At 48.1% G+C, this 18623-nt stretch overlaps 1 protein-coding gene across 1 annotated transcript in view; it reads left to right on the top strand.

Moving 5' to 3' along the window:
- The first annotated feature begins 1671 nt into the window (after nucleotides 1-1671).
- LOC119975160 (adapter molecule crk-like) overlaps nucleotides 1672-18623 on the top strand; it is a 47065-nt gene continuing 30113 nt past the window's right edge. Inside the window, 4 exon segments of the mRNA XM_038814745.1 lie at nucleotides 1672-2300; nucleotides 2303-2676; nucleotides 2678-2772; nucleotides 2774-2810. Of these exon segments, the coding sequence (XP_038670673.1) occupies nucleotides 2021-2300; nucleotides 2303-2676; nucleotides 2678-2772; nucleotides 2774-2810 (786 nt within the window). The 5' untranslated portion in view covers nucleotides 1672-2020.

The following is an 18623-nucleotide window of genomic DNA, read 5'->3' as shown; positions in this document are numbered from 1 at the left end:
GACGACCGCGTGTTCGCCTGGCAGGCTGCTGCTGCTAGCTATCTGGCCTCTGTTCTTTTTGGCTGGTTGCGCACCCTCCCTCCTCAGCCCTGGCTGGAGGTCCAGAGTTGCCCCGCTGCCCCCCTCGACAGCCACTGGCTAGCACTGCTAGCCTCGCAGAGTTACATTTTTTGGGGCACAACACCGCCACCTGTCATTATTGCCCCCCCCCCCCCCCCCCCCACTGGCCAGGCCCCACGCTGCATGTTTCACTGTAAGTCCATCTCTCGTCATTTATACCAGGAATTTTGGCAGTAACCAGCGTTGGCTACCTACAGTCATTCTTAACCAAGTGGTCCAGTATCTTTGGTAGCAAATTACCCAATTATTTTTTTCCCAATTAAGGAGTATTTAAACGTGGCCAATCCACCTATCCTGCACATCTTTGGGTTGTGGGGGGCAAAACCCACGCAGACCCAAGATTTGGTGGCGAAATTGAGCAATGGAAGAATTGTTCGCTGGCACCAATATCGTATTCGATGCCATGACTCAGGGACAGCAAAGGTTCCAGATAACACAATAGAAGGAAATGCTGCTGTGGAAATTCAACAAGAAGTGATTTTTGTTGTAACCAGGTTCCGAGCAGGAGCGGACACTCATGCACAGATACAAGTTCATAGAATAAAATCCCTACAGTGCAGAAGGAGGCCATTCGGCCCATCATGTCTGCACCGGCCCATGCTCCGACAGTGCACCGTACCTAGGCTCAATCATTCACTCCTAGCCCCGTGACCCCACCTAATTTATGGGCAATCTCACAAGGCCAATTCACCTAACCTGCACGTCTCTGGACTGTGGCAGGAAACCCACGTAGATATGGGCAGTCTCCCACAGTCACCCGAGGTCAGAATCGAAATTGGGACCATGGCGCTCTGAGTTAACAGTGCTAACCACTGTTCCACCATGCCACCCCAAACTGTTGAACGAAGTCTGATATCACCAGGGTTGACAGAATCACCAGTGTGCGCAGATCACAGCATAGTCGCGAAGCGTGGGGGGAGAAGTGTTATGGAATGTTATTATTATGCATCTTCTTATTTAAATCCATAGCTGATGTCATCATTAGTTGTTACCTGTGTATATTTAGCTGCGGTTAGCTCTAATTCTTTCTGTTACTGTTATTTCGATGTTCAGGCCATTTGCTCCCGTTTTTTCAGTCCACGCTGTATTTCAAACTTGTTATTTATATCTTAACGAAGATTAACTTTGATTTTAAGGTAAATGTGTTCGGACCTTGTCTTGGCCAGGCTGCCTCAGGAACCTCCCCCCCCCCCCCCCCCGTCCAGGGAATTTGGGAAAATTAGAACCAACGCCTCAACCACCTCTTTCGGCCTTTTCTTTGTTTGATAATCCTCATAGAATTTACAGTCCAGAAGGAGGCCATTCGGCCCATCGAGTCTGCACCGGCCCTCGGAAAGTGCCGGGGTGTCATTCCAAGCGCTCTGGGGCTGGCGTGTGGGCTGACGAGGTGGTAGGCGCAATATCAGGGCAAAAGCTTGTTGTTGTTGTTGTTGTTGTCGTCCCCGGGCTCTTCGCAAAACGGGGGAAGGGACGAAGGCGCCAGCGCGCCGCCGCCCGCCCGACCGACCTCACCAAGATGGCGGGCGACCCGACCTCACCAAGATGGCGGGAGGGAGGAGCGCGCGTGCGCGGAAAGGGGAGCCCGGCCCCTTTGAGGGAACGAACGCCCCTCATCACAATTCCCCTTTTCTGCCGGCGGATAGAAATAGTCTAAAAGGAGCAGTGAGCGCGCGGGCGGCGGGAGCGTTATTTTCCAACAGTTTTAGTTTTGAAAAAGCAGGAGCGGCCCTCGCGCGCGGGCGGGTCCCCCCCCCCCCCCCCTGAGGTAAAGCCGGCGCCGGGAGGCTCGGACTCTGTTAGTTCAGTGAGGGGAGGCCTGAGGCCTACCGCGGGGAGGAAGCGGCCGGCCGGGCGGGAGCCGGACCCCGGCCCGGGGACAGGGCTGGAGGCGGGGCAGGGGATGGCGGCTAACTTCGATGCCCAGAAGCAGGAGAGCTGGTACTTCGGGCCCATGAGGCGGGACCAGGCGGTGCAGCTGCTGCTGGGCCAGAAGCACGGCACTTTCCTGGTGCGGGACAGCCGCACCATCCCGGGAGACTACGTGCTGAGCGTCAGCGAGAACTCCAAGGTGTCTCACTACATCATCAACAGCCGGCAGCAGCAAGGCGCCGGGCCCGGGCCAGGCCGCTACCGCATCGGCGACCAGGAGTTCGAGCAGCTGCCCGGCCTGCTGGAGTTCTACAGATCCATTACCTGGACACCACCACGCTGCTGGAGCCGGTACAGCGGCCTACACAGCACCCTCCTGGCCTGCTACTACAGCCGGGATCCCGCGCCGCCCCGCCCGGCGAGGCCCACTTTGTCCGCGCCCTCTTCGACTTCCCCGGCAACGACGAGGAGGACCTGCCGTTCCGCAAGGGCGACGTGCTGCGGGTGCTGGACAAGCCCGAGGACCAGTGGTGGAACGCACAGAGCGGCGAGGGCCGCTGCGGCATGATCCCTGTGCCCTATGTGGAGCCCTGCCGGCCCGGCTCGCTGCTAGGCCCGGCCAGCAGCCCGGACAGCGGGCAGGCGGCCGGCACCACCCTGCAGCAGCCCGGCTCCGGCGCGGGCCGCCCAGCCAGAGTTCGGTCCCTACGCCCAGCCCAGTGTCAGCGCCTCGCTGCCCAACCTGCAGAACGGGCCCGTCTACGCCCGCGCCTTCCAGAAGCGGTCCCCACGCCTACGACAAGACTGCCCTGGCTCTGGAGGTAAGGTGGCTTCCATACCCCCACCCCCCCCCCCCCCCCCCACACCACCCCCCCCCCCCCCCACCCCCCCCCCACACACCCCCCCACCCCCCCCCCACCACACACCCCCCCACACCCCCCCACACACCCCCCACCCCCCCCACACACCCCCCCACCCCCCCCCCACACCCCCCCCCCCCACACACACCCCCCCCCCCCCACACACCCCCCCCCCCCCCACACCCCCCCCACACACCCCCCCCACACACCCACACCCCCACACCCCCTCCCCCCATACCCCTCCCCCATACCCCCTCCCCATACCCCCACCCCCTCCCCATACCCCCACCCCCTCCCCATACCCCCACCCCATACCCCTCCCCATACCCCCTCCCCATACCCCCACCCCCTCCCCATACCCCCTCCCCATACCCCCACCCCCTCCCCATACCCCCTCCCAATACCCCCACCCCCCTCCCCATACCCCCACCCCCTCCCCATACCCCCACCCCCTCCCCATACCCCCACCCCCTCCATCCCCCCCCACCCCCTCCATCCCCCCCCACCCCCTCCATCCCCCCCCTCCATCCCCCCCCACCCCCTCCATCTCCCCCCCACCCCCTCCATACCCCCCCCCGCCCCCTCCATACCCCCCCCGCCCCCTCCATACCCCCCCCGCCCCCTCCATACCCCCCCCGCCCCCTCCATACCCCCCCCCCGCCCCCTCCATACCCCCCCCCGCCCCCTTCATACCCCCCCCAACCTTAACCTCCGTCCGGCCCCCCCTTAACCTCCGTCCGTCGTCCCCCCCCTTAACCTCCGTCCCCCCCCTTAACCTCCGTCCCCCCCCTTAACCTCCGTCCCCCCCCTTAACCTCCGTCCCCCCCCTTAACCTCCGTCCCACCCTTAACCTCCGTCCCCCCTTAACCTCCGTCCCCCCTTAAAAACCTCCGTCCCCCCCCTTAACCTCCGTCCCCCCCCTTAACCTCCGCCCCCCCCCTTAAACCTCCGTCCCCCCCGTACCCTCCGTCCCCCCTTAACCTCCCGTTCCCCCCCTTAACCTCCGTTCCCCCCCCTTAACCTCCGTTCCCCCCCTTAACCTCCGTTTTCCCCCCCCTTAACCTCCGTCCCCCCCCCTTAACCTCCGTCCCCCCCCTTAACCTCCGTCCCCCCCCTTAACCTCCGTCCCCCCCCTTAACCTCCGTCCCCCCCCCTTAACCTCCGTCCCCCCCCCTTAACCTCCGTTCTCCCCCCCTTAACCTCCGTTCCCCCCCGTAACTCCGTTCCCCTCCCCGTAACCTCCGTCCCCCCCTTAACCTCCGTCCCCCCCCTTAACCTCCGTCCCCCCCCCTTAACCTCCGTCCCCCCCCCTTAACCTCCGTCCCCCCCCGTACACCTCCGTCCCCCCCCTTAACCTCCGTCCCCCCCCCTTAACCTCCGTCCCCCCCCTTAACCTCCGTCCCCCCCCTTAACCTCCGTCCCCCCCCCCTTAACCTCCGTCCCCCCCTTAACCTCCGTTCCCCCTCTTAACCTCCGTCCCCCCCCTCTTAACCTCCGTGTCCCCCCCTCTTAACCTCCGTCCCCCCCCCCTTAACCTCCGTCCCCCCCCCCTCTTAACCTCCGTCCCCCCCCTCCTTAACCTCCATCCCCCCCCCCCCTAACCTCCGTCCCCCCCACCCCCCCCCCTACCTCCGTCCCGTCCCCCATAACCTCCGCCCGTCCCGTCCCCTCTTAACCTCCGCCCGTCCCGTCCCCTCTTAAACTCCGTCCGTTGTCGTCCCCCCTTAACCTCCGTCAGTCATCCCCCCTTAACCTCTGTCAGTCATCCCCCCCCCCATAACCTCCGTCCCCCCCCATAACCTCCGTCCCCCCCCATAACCTCCGTCCCCCCCCCCTTACCTCCGTCCCCCCCCCTTAACCTCCGTCCCCCCCCCCTAACCTCCGTCCCCCCCCCTTAACCTCCGTCCCCCCCCCTTAACCTCCGCCCCGCCCCCCATAACCTCCGCCCGTCCCGTCCCCTCTTAACCTCCGTCCGTTGTCGTCCCCCCTTAACCTCCGTCAGTCATCCCCCCTTAACCTCCGTCAGTCATTCCCCCCCCCCATAACCTCCGTCCGTCGTCGTCCCCCGCCCCTCTCGCCTCCGACTCTGCCTTCTGGGCAACATATTCTCGGATGGATGGGCAAGTGTTGTCCATAATAGGATGGCACCATATTCATCATAATCTTTATTGTCACAAGTAGGCTCACATTAACAGTGCAATGAAGTTAAACTATAATGGGAAAGCTCCTAGTCTCCACATTCCGGCGCCTGTTCGGGTACACCGAGGGAGAATTCATAATGTCCAATTCACCTAACAGCACGTCTTTCGGGACTTGTGGGAGGAAACCGGAGCGTCCGGAGGTAACCCATGCACACACGGGGAGAACTTACAGACTCGGCACAGGCAGTGACCCAAGCCGGGAATCAAACCCGGGTCTCTGGCTTGTTCTTCTAAACTGTAAAGCAACAGTGTTAACCACTGCGCTACCCTGCTGCCCATTTTGACGCAAAAAATGTGGTGGTTTAGGGAGGTAATTCCAAGAGCATTGTAGAGTTGGAGGAACATACAGAGATTGAAGGGGTGAGACCGTGGAGCAGTTTGAGGATGAGAATTTGAAAATGAGTCATTAGTTAACAGAATGATAGCAGGGATGAAGGTCTGGAGAAGCTGTGGTTCTTTGAGAGCAGAGAAGCTGAAGGGGAGATGTCATGGTGGTGTTGAAAGTCACAAGCTATTTGAATACGATGGATATGGACAAAACTTCCCATTTGAAGAATCTTGTGAGATGGAACCAATTTATTGTAATTGGGAATGAAGCAGAGGGGAGATGAAAAATTTTTAAATATAAGTTACGGACTGGAATGTAAATATCAGAAGGGGCGGTGGAAACAGCCTCAACAGTAAATTACAAAATTGAATTGATACTTGTAAAGAAGAATGCAGTGTTGTGGGAAAAGGACAGTGGGAGTAATTGCATAGTCTGTCAAAGAGCCAATGGACTGAATTGCTTCCTGTCTTGGTAGGCTGGAAATGGACAAATATGGGTTAATTAAAGAAAGCCAGTGCAGATTTAAGGGAAAGTAGTGTTTTACTAACTTGCTGGAGTTTTTTTGCTGAGGTTAATGCTGTTGATGAGGTGTTCATGGACTTCCAAAGGTTTGATACAGTGCCGTGCAACAGATTTGGTTCATAACTTCATAAGATAGGAGCAATATTAGGCCATTTGGTCCATCAAGTCTGCTCTGTCATTCAGTCATGGCTGATCTTATCCTGGCCTTAACTCCACCGTCCTGCCCATTCTCCATAACCCATCACCAATTAACAATCTGTCTTAACTCCTCAAATTTATACTGTCCCAGCATCCACCCCACTCTGAGGTAGCAAATTCCACAGATTAATAACCCTTTGGGAGAAGTAGTTTCTCCTCAACTCAGTTTTAGGTAGAGAGAAAATTTAAAACAATGATCTCTCATTCTAGAATGCCCCACAAGAGGAAACATCCGCCCCATGTCTACTTTATCATACCGTTTATCATCTTGTTCACCTCAATTTGATCTCCCCTTGTTCTTCTAAACTCTAGAGAGTACAGGCCTAAACTGTTCAATATCTTTTCATATGACAAATCCCTCCTCTCTGGAATCAACCTAGTGAATCTCCTCTGAGCAGCCTCCAATGCCACTACATCTTTCCTCAAATAAAGGGACCAAAACAGTGTACAATACTCCAGGTGTAGTCTCACCAATGCCTTGTAAATAATAATAATCTTTATTATTGTCACAAGTAGGCTAACATTAACACTGTAATGACGTTACTGTGAAAATCTCCTTGTTGCCACACTCCGGTGTCTGTTCGGGTACACAAAGGGAGAATTCAGAATGTCCAATTCATCTAACAGCGCATCTTTCGGGACTTGTGTGAGGAAACCGGAGCACCCGGAGGAAACCCACGCAGACACAGGGGGAACATGCAGACTCCACACAGACAGTGACCCAAGCCCGAAATCGAACCAGGGACCCTGGAGCTGTGAAGCAACAGTGTTTTAAAAAAAATTTAGAGTACCCAATTAATTTTTTCCAATTAAGAGGCAATTTAGCGTGGCCAATCCACCTAACCTTCACATCTTTGGGTTGTGGGGGTGAGACCCACGCAAACACGGGGAGAATGTGCAAACTCCAGAGCCGGGATCGAACCTGGGACCTCTGTGCCATGAGGCAGCAGGGTGTGAAGCAACAATGTTAACCACTGTGCTACCATTATAGTAGCACCACCCTTCCTTACCTTTATACTCTATTCCTTTAGCTATAAATTCAAATCTTTTTCTTGGCATTTCTCATATTTATAAACTGTTGTGTGTATATATACATTTATCTTGTCCTGATTAACTGACCCTATGTACATTTCGCTGCCCTCTGGACCTTTAGCTATAAATGCCAACATTCCATTTGCTCTCTTTATTATCTGCTGTACCTGCATGCTAGTTTTCCTGACTCATGAACGAGGAGCCCCCAGATCCCTCTGCAACAGAGCACCCCAACGTGTCTCCCCATTTAGATAATCAGTTGCCGTCCCATTTTTCTGACCAAAATGCATGAGTTCACACTTATTCACGCTAAACTCCACCTGCCGCATTTTAGCCCACTCCTAACCCATTTTGCAAGCAAAATTATAGCTCATGGAATAAAATGGACAATAACAATATGGATACAAAATTGGCTGAGTGACAAGAATCAGTGAGTACTGGAGGAAGGTTTGTAGTGGAGCCCCTTGAAGGCCACTGTTGGGACCTTTTCTCTTGACCTAGACCTTGGTTACAGGGCACAGTTTCAAATTTTGTGATGATACGAAACTTGGAAGCACTGTGCACTGAGGCAGATTGTATAAAAATTCAAAAGGACATACAAGATGTGGAATGGGCAGATAAGTGACAGGTGGAATTGAATGTGAAGTAATTAATTTTAGTAGGAAGAATGTAGATACATGGACAATGTAAAATAAAGGATACAACTCTAAAGGGGATGCAGAAACACAGATCTGGATATACATGTGTGTAAGTCATTGAAGCTGACAGGATGTGTTGAGAGGATGGTTAATAAAGCCTACAGTACCCTATGCTGCTTTAATAGGGGCATGGAGTTCAAAAACAAGGTGGTTATGTTGAACCCTACAAGATACTAGTTCAGTTTTAGCTGGAGTAATGTGTGTGGGTGCTACACTTTAGGAACAATGTGAGGCCATTGGAGGGTGTGCAGGGAGATTTACAAGAATGGTTCCAAGAATGAGAAACTTCAGTTATGTAGCTTGGAGAAGTTGGGGCTGTTTTTCCTGAAGAAGAAAGGGTTTAGAGGGGCTTTGATAGAGGTATTCAATATCGTGAGGGGTCTGAACAGAGCAGATAGGGAGAATTTAAGGAAAAATACTATTTAATTGGAGGTGGTTCAGAGAAGGTTCACTGGGAAGATCCCTGGTATAGAGAGATTATCTTATAAGCAAAGGTTAAATAGGTTGAGACTCTAGTCATTGCGGTTCAGAAGATCGAACGGTTATTTCGTTGAAACATAAGGGGCTCGACAGGGTAAATGCTGAGAGGATGTTTCCCCTCATGGGAAACTAGGACCAGAAGATATAGTCTCAGAATAAGGGGGTACCAATTTAAGACTGTGATGAAGAGGATGATCTGTGCTAAGACCCCAATTGTTCACATTATATATTAATGGTTTGGACGAGGAAACTAAATGTATTATCTCCAAATTTCCAGACGATACAAAGTTGGGTGAGCTGTGAGGAAGTTGCAGAGATGCTTCAGCGAGATTTGGACAGGCTGGGTGAATGGGCACATGCATGGCAGATACAGTAGGAAGGCAGATTATTATTTGAATGGGTGTAAATTGAGAGAGGTGGATAGTCAGCGAGACCTTTTGTGTCCTTGTGCATCAGTTGCTGAAAGTAAGCGTGCAGGTACAGCAGGCAGGAAAGAAGGCAAATGGTATGTTGGCCTTCATAGTGCGAGGATTTGAGTATAGGAATAGAGATGTTTTACTGCAATTGTGTAGGACATTGGTGAGGCCACACCGGGAGTATTGCGTGCAGTTTTGGTGTCCTTTTTAGAGGAAGGATGTTCTTGCTGTGGAGGGAGTGCAGTGAAGGTTTAACATGCTGATTCCTGGGGTGGCTGGGGACTAAGTCTGTTGGGATTCTAGTCACTGGAGTTTAGAGGAGTGAAAGGGCTGTCTCGCAAACGTACAAAATTCTAACCAGATTGGACAAGGTAAATTCAGAAAGAATGTTCCCGATGGTTTGGGAGTCCAGAACCCACGATCATAGTTTGAGGACTGAGGTGAGGGGAAATTTCTTTACCCAGAGAATGGTCAATCTGTGGAATTCACTATCACAGAAAGTAGTTGAGGCCAAAGCGTTGATTTCGGTAAGTAATTGGATATAGCTCTTGAGCTAAAGGGATATGGGGGGGGGGGGGGGGGGGGGGGGGGAAGGAAGGAGGAAAGAGAAGGGAGGCAGGATCAAGGTATTGAACTTGATGATCAGCTGTGATAATGAGTGGCAGAGCAGGCTCGAATGACCTCTTCCAGCTTCTATTTTCTATGTATGAATTTCTTCTGGTGGTTGAGTCTTTGGAACACCTTGCCACTGTGAGCTGTTGGGGCAGAGTCCTTGTGTATATTTAAGGTAAGATAGATATGTCCTTGATCAGTAAGGGAATCAAGGGCAGGAAAGTGAAAATGAGGGATGTCTGATCAGTCATCATATTGAATGACGCAGCAGGCTCGAGCGGCTGTACGGCCTACTCCTGTCGCTCTTCTGGAGAGCGAGAGCAGCGATTTGATTGGCAAAAGAAGCCATCGTGGCATTAAAAACATTGTCACGCAGCAAATGGTTGAAGTGTCCAATTGAGAATTGGACTGTTATCTGGAAAGGTACAATGTGCAGGGTTGTGGGGACGAAGGTAGGGGAATGGCATGATGTGAATTGCTCATTCAGAGAGCTGCTGCAGGCATGATGGGCCAAAATTATGACAATTCTATGATTCTGATTCAAATACTCGGATTGTTCTCCTTGGAGCAGAAAAGGTTAAGCGGTGATTTGGGAGGTTTATGAAAATGATCCGTTTAGAAATTGTTTTAAGGTTTCCATGGATTTAGCGTGATTGACAAAGAACTAGCAAGGGAAGTTCTGTATTGCATTGCCTGAAAGGGTAATGGAGCTTACATTTTTCTAGTGGCTTTTACAAAGTCCCCAAGAAAGTATTTTTGAAGAATATTTACTGAACATTTTGACAGCCAATTTGAGCGTGCCCCAACCCACAAGCAGTAATGAGATAAATGACGAGATAATCTATTGGTGGAAAGCTAAATATAGGCTGTAAGAAGCCAGGGGGAACACCCATGCTGCTTTTTGAAATACTACCGTGGGTCCTTGCATCCCTCCTGAGGGTGGATGTATCTGTTTTAATACTGGCCAGAGAGACATCATCTCTAACAGTGCCAGCCCTGCCAGAGATTTTGAAGAAATAACACACATCAAATGTCAGATTTACGGGGGGGGGGAGCACGGTGGCGCAGTGGTTAGCATTGCTGTCTCGCGCCGCCAAGGTTGCAGGTTCGATCCCGGCTCTGGGTCACTGTCCCTGTGAAGTTTGCACATTCTCCCCGTGTTTGCGTGGGTTTCATCCCCGCAACCCAATGATGTGCAGGCAAGGTGGATTGGCCATGTTGAATTGCCCCTTAATTGGAAAATTGAATTGGGTACACTAAATTTATATTAAAATTAACAGGGATGTAAACAGATATAAATTGTTGTTCAAAGAAGCAGAGGGGAAAACCGATTAAAAGCTTGTGCAAAGAGGTGGATTTAAAAAATAAATTTAGAATACCCAATTCAGGGCAGCACGGTGGCACAGTGGTTAGCATTGCTGCCTACGGCGCTGAGGACCCGGGTTCGAATCCCAGCCCTGGGTCACTGTCCGTGTGGAGTTTGCACATTCTCCCCGTGTCTGCGTGGGTTTCGCCCCCACAACCCAAAAGATGTGCAGGTTAGGTGAATTGGCCACGCTAAATTGCCCCTTAATTGGAAAAAATAATTGGATACTCTAAATTTAAAAAAAAAAAGAATACCCAATTCATTCTTTTTCCAATTAAGGGGCAATTTAGCGTGGTCAATCCACCTACCCTGCACATCTTTTGGGTTGTGGGGGTGAAACCCACGCAAACACGAGGAGAATCTGAAAATTCCACACGGACAGTGACCCAGAGTTGGGATCGAATCTGGGACCTCGGTGCCGTGATGCCGCACTACTAACCACTGTGCCACCGTGCTGCCCAAAGACGTGGATTCAAAGCAGCATTTTTAGAAGCGAGTGACAAAAGTGTAGGGATGGAATTATAGAGCTTGAGACAGCTGAAGGCACAATCGTCATCTTAGGATACAGGAAATGAAGGATACACAAATAGATATGGAGGAAGGGAGAGTTCTTCAAGGGTGTGGGGACTGGAGTAGGCTGCAGAGAGAAACAGGTCTATGGGGGAAGATGGGGTTGTGCAATTAATACAGGTCTTGAAAAGATTGTCCTTATTTCATAAGTGAATTTAAAAAAAAGTTTGGGCAAGAAGATTAGAATTTCAAAATGAAGGTGTTTGTTGTCAGAATGATGACAGTGAGGGACGTCCATTAAGTAGAGATTAGAGAAACTGGGATTGTTTTCCTTGGATCAGAGAATGTTAATTGGAGATTTTGAGGTGTTTGATTTTAGAAGTGTATAATTCTACTAAATGCCCAGAGACACAGTTTTTCCAGTTTCTTTACCTTGTTGTCACCATACAGATCGCCAAGCTATTTGATTGGGATATTAAAAACTGAAGGAACTGTTGACGAACTTTCGTTTATGTAGCAAAAGTCTGAAAACAGCAGGATCCCACAATGAGATGAAAAACTATTTCATGATTTCTTTTTTACAATATTGAGAGACATTTTGAATAGTGCGGCAAATTCTTTCATATCCACCCAAATTGTCAACTGGATTTTGATTTTATGCCTCCTTTGACAATTCCATTAAACTTTTGGGGTCAGGAAGTTCTCCCTGTGTCTTTGCCAACATTCCTCCCTCAGTCAACATTGGAACAAACAGTTTGGTTTCCATGGTTTGTTGTTGGCACAGAAAGTTTGCTATTCTTCAAAAAGCACAACATTTGGAAAATTGTGTTTTCTAACACGAGGGCACCATCGAAACAATGGGCTGTAGAAAGATGAATTCCAACAGGCATAGACATTCAGAAAAGATGCACGTGGCATTCCTTTTACAAAATAGTGTTTGGCAAAAAAATCTCTGTTTAGTTAATACTGTAACTCCATTGAATGAAATGCCACCACAGCGTGAAAATGTGTGCTGATTGCATGTGGCATTTTGCAATAATTGCAACCAAAGTACCTTTCCTGAAAGAAGTATAAGAATAAGCCCCCAAGACATGGGATGGCAGTGGTGTAGTGGTATTGTACTGGACAAGTAATCCAGAGATCCAAGGTAATGCTCTGGGGGCCTGCATTTGAATTCCACCAAGGCAGATAGCGGAATTTAAATTCCATAATAATCTGAAATAGTCTAAAACCATTGCCTTAAAAACTCACCTGGTTCACTAATGCCCTTGAGGGAAGGGCCACTGCTGTCCTGAAATGCTCTGGCCGACATGTGATGCCAGATCCACAGCAATGTGGTTGACTCTTCGGTGCCCTCTGAAATGGTCTAGTAAATTATTCAGTCCAAGGGCAATTAGGGATGGGCAATAAATGCAGGCCCACATCCCATGAATTAAAAAAAATGCTTCTGCGTTGACAGCATTGGTAAAAGAGGGAGTTATGGAAAGAAGTTCTTGGACTTGCACCACATTGTTCTGTGCCCGTGTCTCCTTTTGCATTACATCTGCAAATGCAGATCTACATAGATCAAATCTTGGTACAATAAATAAAACCTCATGTAGACTAACTGTCTTCTGATGAAATATTAAAACAAGGCCTGTCAGTTGGGTTAAAGATCTAGAGCACTATTTGAAGAGAATGGGGAACTCTCCCAATGTGCTGACTAATGTTCCTTCCACAACCATGAGCAACAAAAGCGCATCAACCGCTCACTTTTTCAGTTGTTTGGGTGCTGATTTGTCAATAAACTTCAATTATAATTAATTCTGGGAGAAGTGTTATACATTAAAAGAAATTGCACTCATTATATTGGCAGACTGCAATTGCTCAGGAGCTCAGCCAGTAAATTTGAGCTGGATGGACCAGATTAGCCTTGGATTTCACAGTAATTTCTTTGCAGTGTAATGTAAGTCTACTTGCGACACTAAAAGATTATTATTATTTTGCTATGCTAGGCTGTTGGTTTGGGTTGGAAGAAGGGAGAAATTGACAGGTTCTGCTTAACTTTGTTCACTATCCTCTCCTGGAAAGTTTGCATGTGAGGTGACTCCAGTATGGGCCTTGGCTAAATAGCTCCACAGATGAATAGTCCCTTATGGGAGGGGTTGATATCCAATGTAGTCATTGCACACATTGAGTCATGGCTGCAAAAAGGGAAAATATCATGGAGGCTGAAATTGCAGACCTGTCTGTCCATAGTTAGAGTCCTGTGTTCTTTGCTGCCAGGAATTGTTTTTTGATTTCATATCTTTTAATTTATTTGATGTTTACTGTAGCTTGTTGATGCTTCACACCTATTTAAAAGTGTGTGTCTCTATACTTATTAACAGCCCTGTAATTTACAACAGAATTAATAAGTAAGTATTTGGCTTCCAGGCATCCCTCACTTTTCCCAGAATGGGTACTTCATTCACTGCAAACAACCAATCATTTTTTTAAAAATGTAGTAAATTATGCAAATATGGATGATGGAAGATTTTTCAAGCCCAATCCATCTTCAGCCAAGTGCAGTTGGCTATATGCCATCAGTTACACTCCAGGCAGGTTGTTGCAGTCTTTGATAATACAGCAAATCTGAGTTACTCAAGTACTGTCTCTATAATTCAATTCAGATCATTGCAACATGTATAAACCAACATATCAAAACATTTCAACTGTATTCTGCTTTCCTTAAACTAGTTACTGGGAGGGACCAAACGGGAAAATTGATGCAGAGATTTTGTTGCTTTCTCAATAAGCAATTTTTCATAACCTTTCCATAGTCCTAGTAACTGCAACTGAGTAATTAATAAGGCACATGGGTGATTCAAGAGGCAAGATGCAATTCATTGAATGAGGTCCAATAGCTAGTAATTGCAAGAGTGACACTTGGATGAAGCTTTGAGAACCTGCCTAACGTTTATGATGTAAATTCTGGCCCAAGATTGGAAATAAAAAGGCTTTCCTCTTGGGATTCCAATGGGGTTTGCACTAAAACTTGTCAGTTGACTCTGATTTCACCAAGGATCCAACATCGTGATTTAGGTTAAGATGCATGTCCTAGGTTTGTAGAAAAGTGCGGGTGTAAAGGGCGTGGTTGTTATTGGCGATATTCAGCATAATTTTGCGGGAAGGGGTTTGAGGGTTAAAAAGGAATCAATTTCATAATTTGATTTTTAAATGGGTATTTGAAATGTAGAGTTCTTGAGTCCGTGTGGGAAGTACATGATTGAATTTGTTATGGAATTGTGAAGGGGTGAACTTCACATGGGCTGATTTTGCCTAAATTCTTGTGTACGGGTTCAAATACAAAGGGCAATGCACACTTAAACCGGTGTGTTGCCATGTTCTAATCATTTAAATCACGTGCAGTCACAGTATCTGTCTCCTCCAGTGGCAGGCTTATAATCATCTCTTGCATTACAAAGTTCAGAATGTTCTCTTCAGGTGCTACTTGTGGTTGGGACGACAGCATCTATAATTGGGTGTTCTTTACAGTTCAAGAAGACGTACAGGAAGAACATTTTGCGCTACTGAACTACGTACCTAGTTATGGTATTCCAGTAATAGAGGCCAATGGTTCTTGGTAAACACGCAAATATGTGGAACATGTAGCAATGTACTCGGCACCTTTAATGTAATAAAATGTACCAGTACACTTCGGAGGCACAACAAAATGAAATGTAACGCCAAGACAAACAAGGAGTTATTAGCCAGATAAGCGAAAGCTTGTTCAGAGTACATTTTAAAAAGCATCTTGGGCGAGGAAAGTCATGTAGAGGGACGAGAGGTGTTTTGGAAGGGAACTCTAGAGCTTTGAAGTAGGCAGCCGAAGGCATAATCGCCAATGGTGGCGAGATTAAAATCAGGGATTCTCAAAAGACCAGAATTGGAAGAACACCAATATCTGAAAGGGTTGAAGGCCTGATGGATGTTGGAGATGGAGTTTCAAGGCTATGGAAGGATTTGAAAACTAGGATGAGAATTTTCAAATTGAGGCTTTGCCAGACAATTAAGCCAGTATAGGTCAGCAAGTACTCTGGTGAATGAATGGGACTTGTTGCGAATTGGGACATGGGCAGCAGATTTTCGGATAGCCTAGTTTCTGGAGTGTCGGATATGGAAGGCCAGCCAGGAGTGCATTAGAATAGTTGAATCTGGAGGTAGCATGGATTCAGTAGAAGAGCTGAGGCAGGACAAAATTGGGTGACCTTAAATGTGAGAATAGCCAGTCTTAGTGTGGATATTTGGTTGCATGCTTAATGGGTAGTTTGTAGCAACAGTGATGCATGGAACACCCATTTGCACGAGTGTGACCGAATTCCATTCCTGGGTGCTGTTGGCCATATGTAGCATACATGTCCAGTATTTGGAAAATTGGTGCTGGGAATAGGCTCCACAAAGAAAACGTACTAACATCAGTCAAATAAAGCATTTTTTCAGAAATAGTTCTGGTGAAGATTATTTTAATGCATCAAATTTGCAGAGCACTTGTGTGTAAACAGTCTTGCATACTTGTCTGGATGTTTTTATCAGTGGGAGCCATTTGAGCAGTAAATCTTTGGTAAGATTAGCCCATTCTAACCACAGAACAACATATATTTGCTCCCTGGGGACTAGTCCTTGATTCTATCTGCCTGCAGGCCCTAGACTGAGATGATCGTTTACACCTCACCTACATGCCAGAGATTGAACCCTCTTCAACTCACTGACAACAAATGTTCTTGCGAACCACATAATTAGGGAAGTAAAGGGGGCTTTAAACTAAATAGTGGGTGCAAGAGATTAAAATGTGGACAGATGTACATCAAAGAGTAGAGACAAGAAGTGAGGAAGGTACTAATATGGGAAATGGTAAACAGTGTGGCAGGAAGGTACTGGGAATACAAATCTGGAGTAAATCAACAGATGAGGTTATAGAAGATAATAGGACAATATTTGCTCCATCTGAATGCACGTTTTTGAAACAAAACAGATGAAATACAAATGGAGGTGAATAAATCTGATCTAATAACCATTACAGGATGGCATGGACCTAAAATATTAAGGATATGTAACTTTTAGGAAGGACAGGAAGTTGGGAAACCTGAAGCGGCAGTTCTATTAATTAAAGATGCCATTAGCACAATAGAGAGGGATGACCCAAGTTCAAGAAACCAGGATATAGAAGCGGCATGGATAAAGGGGAGGAATGATAAACGCAAGAAGTCACTTGTGGGAATGGTGTACAGGCCCTCTAACAGTAGTCACACAGTTGGATGATGTATCGAAGAAGAAACTGTAGACCTAAATAGGTCTTTTCCTGGTTGGGAGGATGTGGCGAGTAGTGTGCCACAGGGATCAGTGCTAGAGACTCTACCCTTTCCCATCATCCATATTGTTTTTGTGAATAGTACTGAAGATATGATTGCTAAATTTGCTGATAACAAAGATGGGTAGCAAAATAAATTGTGAAGAGAACATAAGGAGGTTACATAGGGACACAAGTTAGGTGAGAGGGCAAAGGTTTGGCAAATGGAGCATAATGAAGGAAAATGAGGTCCATTTTGACAGGAATACAAAATAAGCATACTGTCTAAATTGTGTGCGGTTTCAGAGCTCTTGAGGTGGTGAGGGATCTGGGTGATATATTGCATGAATTGAAAAATTTGGATGCAGATGCTGCTAAGGCAGATGAACCTGGATCTTGGATTAGTACTTGGAACTATCATAGAATCATAGAATTTACAGTGCAGAGGGAGGCCATAGTCAGCATCACAGAAACAAATCATCAGGTCATTAAAAAAAAAAAGAATTTACAGTGCAGAAGGAGGCCATGAGGCCCATTGAGTCTGTACCGGCCCTTGAAAAGAGCACCCTATTCCCGTAACCCCACCCCACCTTTTAGACACCAAGGGCAATTTAGCATGGCCAATCCACCTAACTTGCACGTCTTTGGACTGTGGGTGGAAACTGGAGCACCCGGAGGAAACCCACGCAGTCACGGGGAGAACGTGCAGACTCCGCACAAAGAGTGGCCCAAGCCAGGAATCAAACGTGGGATCCTGGAGCTGTGACACAACTGTGCTAACCACTATGCTACTGTGCTGCCCTATGATGCTGCTGTTGCTATTACTATTACAGAGACTTGGTTGGTGGGGGGGACAGGATTGGCAGCCAAATGTTCCAGGGTAGAGGATGTAAAAGGGGTGGGGAAAATTGCATTGCTGGTTAAGGAGAATATCACAGCTGTACTGAAGAAGGACATCTCGGAGGGCTCCCAACAGCCAGCAGGAGATAGAGGAGTAGATATGAAGACCGATTTTGGAATGATGTAAAAACAACAGGCTTGTTGTGGTGGATGACTTTAACTTCCTCCGTATTGACTGGGACTCATTAGTGCTAGAGGCTTGGGTGGGGCTGAATTTCTAAGGAGCATCCAGGAGGGTTTCTCAAAACAATATGTAAGTGGTACAACTTGGGGAGGGGCCGTACTGGGGAATGAGTTTGACCAGGTGGTCAAAGATTTAGACGGTGAGGGGGGGCATTTTCGGGAAAAGTGACCATAATTCCATAAGGTACTCTGGGTGGCACAGTGGTTAGCACTGCAGCCTATGGCGCTGAGGACCCAGGTTCGCATCCCGGCCCTGGGTCACTGTCCGTATGAAATTTGCACATTCTCCCCGTGTCTGCGTGGCTTTCACCCCCACAACCCAAAGATATGCAGAGTAGGTGGATTGGTCATGCTAAATTGCCCCTTAATTGGAGAAAAAAATAATTGGGTACTTTAAATTTACAAAAAAAGTTTTACGCTTTTCGTAGATAAGGATAAAAAAATTTAGTTTGGGAGCGGCTGTTTGAGGGTAAATCAACATCGGAAGTCTTTCAAATGTCAGCTGATTAGAATTCGGCACCGGCATGTTCCTGTGAAGCTGAAGGATGAGTGTGGCAAGTTTAAAGAACCTTGGATAATGATATTGAGAGCCAAGTCAAGAAAAAGGGATCATTCGTAAGGTCTAGAAGGCTGAGAAAAGACAAAGCCTTTGAATATGAAGAAAGCAGGAAGGAACTTTAAGCAAAGAGTTAGGAGGGCTAAAAGGGGTATTGAAAAGTCCTTGGCAAAGATGATTAAGGAGAATCCCAAGGCATTTTTTACTTGTATGAAGAGCAAGAGGGTAGTCAGAGAAAGTGAAGTAAATTCTGGCCCAAGATTGGAAATAACAAGGCTTTCCTCTTGGGATTCCAATGGGGTTTGCATTAAAACTTGTCAGTTGACTCTGATTTCACCAAGGATCCAACATTGTGATTTAGGTTGAGATGCATGTCCTAGGTTGAGGACAGAGGAAGTGTGCGAGGTAGTAAATGAGTACTTTACATCAGTATTCACCAAAGATAAATACTTAATTTACATAGA

This window comes from Scyliorhinus canicula, chromosome 12, assembly GCF_902713615.1.
Source record: "Scyliorhinus canicula chromosome 12, sScyCan1.1, whole genome shotgun sequence".
Classification (NCBI taxonomy): domain Eukaryota; kingdom Metazoa; phylum Chordata; class Chondrichthyes; order Carcharhiniformes; family Scyliorhinidae; genus Scyliorhinus; species Scyliorhinus canicula.
Note: the sequence above shows the minus strand (reverse complement) of the source record. Positions and strands in the feature narration are given on the sequence as shown.